Below are 8170 nucleotides of genomic sequence, written 5' to 3'. Positions count from 1 at the left end.
ATATATATATATATATATATATATACCCAGGCCTATTCCCCATTTTTTAGCAGGGGTAGCCACAACAAGACTCACACCAGGCATCCCATTCATTTCCCACCTCAAAGAGGTGAGTCCCGTTCTGTGTTCGAGTGAAGGCACAGAACTCAACCCCCAATATCAGCAGCGACAGCATATGCTGGTTTACCCCTGCCGCATCATGCTGGTTCCATACCCCTTGAGCAACATCAGATTCACTCATTTGTTCACAAACACTCTCCAAGCTTTCCTATCATTTATATACACTCTTGCCTCACTCACTCTAACACCCCTAACCACCAAAGCTTTCCTCAGTTCATCCATCCATCCACACAAAGGTCTGCCTCTGGTTCTGCTGCCTACCACTTCTGTCTTCATCACCCTTCTTACCATCCGCTCCTCATCAATCCTTAGTGTGTGGCCAAACCACCTGAACAGTCGTCTAGCCATTTTGGTTCTTAATCTCTCATTCCTTCTCACCTTCACACCTCATCCTGTCCATCCGTGTCACACTCACCCTAGTACTTAGACATCTCATCTCAATCACATCTAGTCGCCTCCTTTCCACTTCACTCATCCCCCACATCTCTGCACCATATAACATTGTCGGCACAATCATACCCTCATACACACTTCTTTTCACTTTCATACTTAACCTTGTATCTCTCAGCATACGTTTCACAACTCTAAATATCTTATTCCCTAATAATGATGATGATGATGATGATGATAATTTATGAAAAGAGTGCCCAGTAGAACTGTTACAAAAGATTTGCCGCGTTGGCACGGCCAGAACAATCAGGAAAGTATTAGCTGAAAAGAATAGATAGCATAGTACCGTAGGCTGCAGGTAGCAAGCCCGCTACGTATGTAAGACTCTAGGATGTCCAACAAAACCTGTGATAAACATAAATAATAATAATAATAATTTGATAGCACAGGAATCTGAGGCCCAAATAATAATACCATTGATATTAGTGATGATAATAATAATGATAATGAAAGGAGTGGGTAGAGTCTCCCCGAGTCTACCCATGTCCTGATTAATGATACATCTAGTGAAGGTGTCACAATAAAAACACTGGTAATTGCGCAACCTGATAATCACTACCTCGTAAGAGTCACAATGAATAAACAAAATATTGTGAATAACGGTGGTAATGAAACTGAAGCCATTGATGGTGACAGTGGTACACCCGGCGGGCTTAGAGATTCTGGAAAGGGACCACCTCACACGGCATAGATGGAGTAAGCAAATTAATGCTGTGTTCATGTAGTGTTACTACCTGAGCAACCCAGTAGATGAAAATAGTGCTCAACAAATAGGGGCTGCAATAAGGGTGGAGCACTTTCAGAAAACAGCACTGCTTGGAACTGCTGGAATACGCCGGAAGGTGCTCGAAAAATAAGATGTGTTACCTTAGGTCACTGGTAGTGAGCAGCTGACACCGTAGTACATCTCCAGCATTAGAAGTATAGCAGGTGATGCAGTAGAAATTTACCTCAAACTACAAAATGGCGAACAATTATATAATAAAAATAAAAATAAAAAAACCTATTATTCACACCCAAAAACAATATGATCAGTCAAAAGCATTGAAGGTGCAACGCTACACTGAGCGCATATTGCAGTTCCTGCAAAACAGGTTATTCAGAAATAATCAGAAGCAGTGTTTCAAGAGCTGAGGTGAAGAGAAAAATGACAAAAATCTCCTGAAGCAGAGGAAACCTGCAAATATCTGCCTGGGCTTGCACCGGTTTGCCCTTCTCTGATTACACTACCAAGTGCCAGCTTCTTAGCGAGTACCTCAGCTAAAAAATTTTAACTCAGTGTTAAGATAAATTACGGGCCTGAAATTGTCAATCACATTCCTATTGTTCAAATTCTTGCTCATCACTTCCAGGCTCACTCGGTTGGAATTACATCCAATTTGCTGCAAGCTGTAGTAGACAGCTGCTAAGACATGAAGAAAAACGTCTTGCATGTGAAAATCTAGCTCACAAGACAAACTATTTCAGTCCTTGTTATTTTGCAGCTCAGAACATCTTCCACTTCCTCTACCGCAATTGGTTACTTGCAATATTACACATGGTTTTCAATGCCGAATAGGCGTCGCAAACCAGACCAACCAAATTTTAGCTTTGTTACCATGCTGTGTCTTCTCCACAAGGGCCCAACCTAAGCTTTTGAGACTTTATGTTTCTGTGCACACATCCTAGCTCTGACAATACATCCTTCATGCTTTGAGTCGATGAAATGTTTGAGGGCCATTCTCGCCGCTAGCCTGACACTTGTGATTTCACTTTTTTTTTTGCCTATTCTAAGTTACTAATTAGTTTGTCTAAACTAACAGATGCCACTCTGGCTTTCCTTTTTAGTGGAACCCACCACATGTCATTGATGATAGCTACTGTTAATTCCTGTTTGACTAGTATACTAATTCAATCCCTGATATCATTCCACGCTGAGAACGACTCGTTCATTGTCCAATAATCCTGCACTTGTATATTCGCCTTTTCTAGGTTGACTCTAAAGTTCCTGAATTTGTGTTTTGGGAAGCCAGCTATCTGAATCTGTGAACAATTCATATCATGGTCATTTACTACCCTGATGTAAACCCTCTCTAAATATGACCGGCATGATCCACTGTGATTTGACCAGGTTCACAAGAGCGTATTCAGGATATCGAAGCAATGTCTATCAGATATTTAAGAATACTTAAGAAGTTATATGAGGCTTTGGTATTCCACTCCCACATCGGGCTTTTCCTATATGCTTGAATCCAAGTAACACTAATGACTGATATTTTACTACAATGGTTGTGCAGTTGTTGGTATTTCGTTAAGAATGTTATTTATTTCCTAATGTGTTCCTGTTTTGATATGACATCGACAAACTGATAAAAGAGATCTTAAAATGTGGTCCTTTCTAACTCGTGCTTGTGTCTATCTTCACTATGAGCTTTATTTTTTTGTACTCCAATATTTGAGAATTTGCGATGTATGCAGGGTCACACATTGTCTTAAGGGTCACACATTGTCTGCAGGGTCACACATTGTCTTTAATTGTCCTATGTAGTTTGCTATACATTCTGGGTGTGTTGAATAAATTTCTTTCGAACGCACAAAGAAATCATTTTGCTTTTATTTTGAAGACCTGCTTTTATTTTCAAAAAACGTATATCTCATCTTTCTGATAGATTTAAACATAAATCACTGTTGGGTTTTCCACATGTTTCTATTCTTATTTCTGTTGCTATTTCGTAGTTTGGTCTTTATTAATATTGTTTCATTGATTTATAAGTAGAAAGATTTTCCTCCTTTTATTTGTGATAAGGTTCTCAGAGTATTTTACTCTTTTTGTTTTTAAATTAAATTTACTCATACCAAACCACGTGACTTTAAAAATTAGACATGTACGCGTGCAAGCACACACACGCACACATACACACATTTGAACAAAAGCAAAAATCTTTCTTTCAAACTAAAAAGAAAGAAATCAAAATGAATTCATTCCTTCAGTTACATCACATGGCGTTTGGGACGACAGCATACTATGCCTTTTCTGGATCAAAACAGCACGTCTTTCAAGTTTAAGATAAACCAATAATAATTCATTACAGAGAACAGTTCTACCTCTTACTGAAGAACTCAGATCTGCTGCTAACATTCCATATATTATATCACCTCGACTGAAAGTAGTTGTGATTCAGTTTGTTTGCAGGATGTACTCAAATAATGTTGATCTTCTGAGAAAGTAAATGTTTATGTCACTAGAACCCATACCTTGAGCCAGTGTCTCAAAAGGTGTATCTCTGAAGCAAGCATTTGTATTGCACTTCATAAGTCTATAATAATTATGCAAAATACATGCAGTCATGGATAGATTGGTAAAGCCAAGAACTTAGTTCCAGTTTGAAATGCATTACTCTTGCAAACGTAGTACAAACTTGATGTAAAATATTGTATAAACATACTCTTTTACTCGTTTTAGTCTTTTGACTGTGGCCATGCTGGAGCACCACCTTTTAGTCGAGCAAATCGACCCCAGGACTTATTCTTTAGAAGCCTAGTACTTATTCTATCGATATATTTTGCCGAACCGCTAAGTTACGGGGACATAAACACACCAGCATCGGTTGTCAAGCGATGTTGGGGGGACAAACACATACATACAAACATACACACACACATACATATATATATATATACATATATACGACGGGCTTCTTTCAGTTTCCGTCTACCAAATCCACTCACAAGGCTTTGGTCGACCCGAGGCTATAGTAGAAGACACTTGCCCAAGATGCCGCGCAATGGGACTGAACCCGGGACCATGTGGTTGGTAAGCAAACTACTTACCACACAGCCACTCCTACGCCAACATGTTCATTTTTCAAACGGAAAAAATGTATAACCGAGTGATACATATTTGTGTTACTTCAAATGTCCTGAACAAATAACATAGATGTTTCCAAATGAACTTACATTAATTAATATTTGTTTGTTAATCACAAATTTTAAAACATTCTCCATAATTTATAAAACTCTTTAAAACCTTTAATTTTTATCTTCTTTAAACTTTGGTAGGTAGAGTCTTTGATTATATCAGGATCTTTACTATCCATGTATATTATATAGCCTGTGTTTCCTATTACATTTAATGATCTTATTTCCCTCAGTGATTTGGGATTATGTCTAAAACAACCAGATACTGAATCATACAAAAATAAAATAATCATAAATATGATTGCAGATATTTGAAAGTAATAATCTTTGAAAGCAATGATACTAAATATGATCGCACATCTACAACTAAACTGAAAATAAATGATGTTTATGTTTTTTTGTAAATGAATTTTTCTGTATCTATATTTGTGTGTTGTTGGGATTTTTAGATGTGGTTATTCTTCTTTGTCTCTTGCTTGCTACTGTTACTTCTATATTCTCTCCTTTAAACTTATATTCTGTTAAACCCTTGTTTTTAATAGCTATTCTTTCAGCAGTTAGCATGATTCTGTTTTATTTTCTAGCGTGGAAGAAGAGTGAAGAATAATGAGTAAGTAGACAGACATTTCCAGATAACTTTTATTCATCATATTTCGAAACCTTACTATACCACCAAACCTTTGGATATCTGATTCTTAAAGAATTTAAATATTATTTTTTTATTCTAAAGTATTTGGACAATTTAGACAATAATAAACAACCCTAAGACAATTAAGGAATTAATAACTTAAAGTTAATTTCGTATAAATTAGAAAAACCACAAACAATTGCTACATGATGGTGAAAGAATTGGAAAATGAGAATGTAAGGTAAAAGGCTAATAGTAATGAGATACCATCATTACAATAAAGCAACTAATACAATATAGTCCAAGAAAATATTCTCCAGATAAATTCCATGAAATTCAGAGAGTATTTTGTACTCAAGTATTTTGTACTCAAATTAGTCCTTCTTATAAAGAGTGGCCCATAGATACTTCGAGAATTTGGGAATAGAGAACTGTTTGAAACGAACCTTAGTTTTGGAGGCTGATTTCTATACAATACTAACCTTGATGACTGCAAGCATAGTTTCCTTTCTTTATTTCTCAATTACTGGGTTTATACTGTATTTTTCAGTTTGTTTGTTGTAGCGAAATATAAATCTAATATGGGTAGTATTAGTAGCAAAAATGTACAAGGATAGCCCAAATATTTACTATTACATTTATGGATAATTTGAAACAACGAAACAACTGAAATTTGTTATAGACTTTATTAGAAGACCATATTTCATGCATTTTTAATTAAGTTAAATGATCAAAGAAAACTATGGATTATTTCATCTACTGAACTTGGAATATAAATCTGAAGCAATGGACCAAAAATAAAAGAAAGAGAATGAGTTTTATTGGACCAATGGTCTGCTGAGAACTAAGAAATCATCTTGAAAATTCCTATTTTTGTATTTTTTAATGCAGGATACAAATCGAAAATGAATTACTCAAATTTGTTCTTCACATTTATAACTGAGCATCATTGATCTGAATTGCATGTTGTTATATCATTAATAAGTCTTTAATGATCTTGAAGCCCTGAGAACTAAACTTATGCATAACCTGCTAACCTAGACTGAATTAAATGACTTAGTATGTAAATTAGATCTTTCAATGACAGCAGCAGAATTATTGAGATCCCGCTTGAATCAAAATATCCTTTCAGCTTTGAGAACAGGATTTGGTTTTTATTGACAAGAGAAAAACATTTGCAGCTCTTCAGTATGGAAAAAATACTGTTTAATTTAAATAGTTCAATTAATGGGCTTAAGATAATACTAATGATAGATTAACTAATTAAAATTTTTTTTTAATATTTTAAGAAAAACTCTAGCATTCCCAAAAGTTGAGGAAAAGCGTTAAAAGAAAATTGGTATTTAAATGATGATGAATAGACATATCAAACAGTTGTTATTCCCTAGCAATAGAACAAAACGAAAATTCAACAATCCAAGAAAGTAGATCTACTTTCTTTTACAGTGCACATTCTGTGTTTTTTTTTTTGCTTTTTTTTCCATTATTCAAAATTCTTCAGATATTGAATTAACATAAAACGCGGACATTGATGGCTGAGAGTGAATTTTATCTACAATAGAGCACTATTAAACTATTACATGTATTATCTCAATGACACTTGATGTATTTCACTGTTTCATTATGGCAGGATAATTCAAGGGTGACTACATTTCTGTTAAAAAAATATACCAATTTGTAATAAATTTATACAAAATCTAATTTTCACAAATGTACACATAATGCTGTGCTACATGTAAATAAAAAGAGCTCGGTCTTTCCATAAAACAGTTAAAATGACCATTCTGTTTATTGTAGTATATAAAAGCAACACCACTTCTACTTATATGCGCATTTTGTGTTCACCATACTAACTAAATCTAAAACTGTTTTTTGAATAGTCATCATCATTCTGTATGTATTATGTATGTACGGATGTGTCTATGTATCAATGGTTTCGAGCTATTTGTGTTCATCCTCAGTAGTGGACATCCGTCTGCTAGAGATAGCAGTAGTTCGTTCCACCACGGAACTCTTCATCACTTTCTGCATCTCCGCTACTGTTACTGGCCTTTCGCAGCATTCCGCCTCGCTTGCCGAAAGTTGTGGCAGGCCGTCTAGGTACACACCGAAGTCTGCCCTGTTATCCGTCCTACTATTCGTTCTGAACAGTCGAGCAAGTGCTGCTGAAAAGCCGCACACACCTATTTCGGTTTGAACACCTCACATCCACTCTGGTCCCCCAAAGACTGAATAGTGGCTTTATTGCCACTTTTTGCTTCCGCCACGCGGGCCAATCATTCTCTCTCCGCTTAGTGAATGTGCCTTAGCTCTGACAATGCAGCCTTCATGTTTGGCATCGAAAAATTGGTCGAGGGCCAACCTCAGCGCCAACATGTCGGTTGAGATGACTGTCCTCTGCACCTAATCTAACTTTCTAAGTGAATCACCCTCTATTCTATTTCGTTCTATCCCTAATGCCTAGCTAAAACTAATTGATTCTACCCTAATTTCCCTTTTAAGAGCAAACCAACTGTTGTTGTTGATGATTGCCCCCGTCAACACCCGCTTAATTAATTCACTAAGCTTGACACGCCGTTAACGATGTGTTCAGCTTCCAGTAACCAGGACCCTGTCTATAAAGCCTATCTAAGTCGATCATATAAATCACAAATTTATGGTCCGTGAAACCGACCATGTGAAATTATGCACACCCTATGCTATCCTTGTCCGCTGACCTACAAAATGCCCTATCTAAATACGATATAGATGACCCGATGCAGTTCACAGTGGCACATTCAGGTACTATGGACGGTACCTGTCAGACAATTGGAAACGTCTGAGCAAGTTTTTGAGGCTGACACACTCCATTTCCTATCAGATACTCCCACGCAATTGAAACGTCCATCTAAGACAGTGTTCCAATCCCCTACCAATACTAAAGTCTGAGACGTCCCCAGGAAAACCTCCAGATGCTTGAAGTAGTCAGACCACCCTGCCTCTGTCGGAGCATAGGCAGCCACCAGACTGAAAGCACTGCCGTCACTGCTGTTCACATCTAGGAACACAAACTTACCTTTTGGATCCAGAAAGACC

General features: G+C 36.7%; 1 protein-coding gene across 2 annotated transcripts in view; it reads left to right on the top strand.

Annotated features, from left to right (window-relative positions):
- The window catches only part of LOC106871768 (uncharacterized), a 629775-nt gene that overhangs the window by 489461 nt on the left and 132144 nt on the right, over positions 1-8170 (top strand). For both annotated transcript variants that reach the window (XM_052974057.1, XM_052974056.1), the window contains exon 37: positions 5052-5077. In XM_052974057.1, coding sequence (XP_052830017.1) covers positions 5052-5077 — 26 coding nt within the window. The remainder of the gene's footprint in view (positions 1-5051; positions 5078-8170) is intronic.

Source organism: Octopus bimaculoides, chromosome 17 (genome assembly GCF_001194135.2).
Source record: "Octopus bimaculoides isolate UCB-OBI-ISO-001 chromosome 17, ASM119413v2, whole genome shotgun sequence".
Classification (NCBI taxonomy): domain Eukaryota; kingdom Metazoa; phylum Mollusca; class Cephalopoda; order Octopoda; family Octopodidae; genus Octopus; species Octopus bimaculoides.
This window is presented reverse-complemented; position numbering and strand designations above follow the sequence as displayed.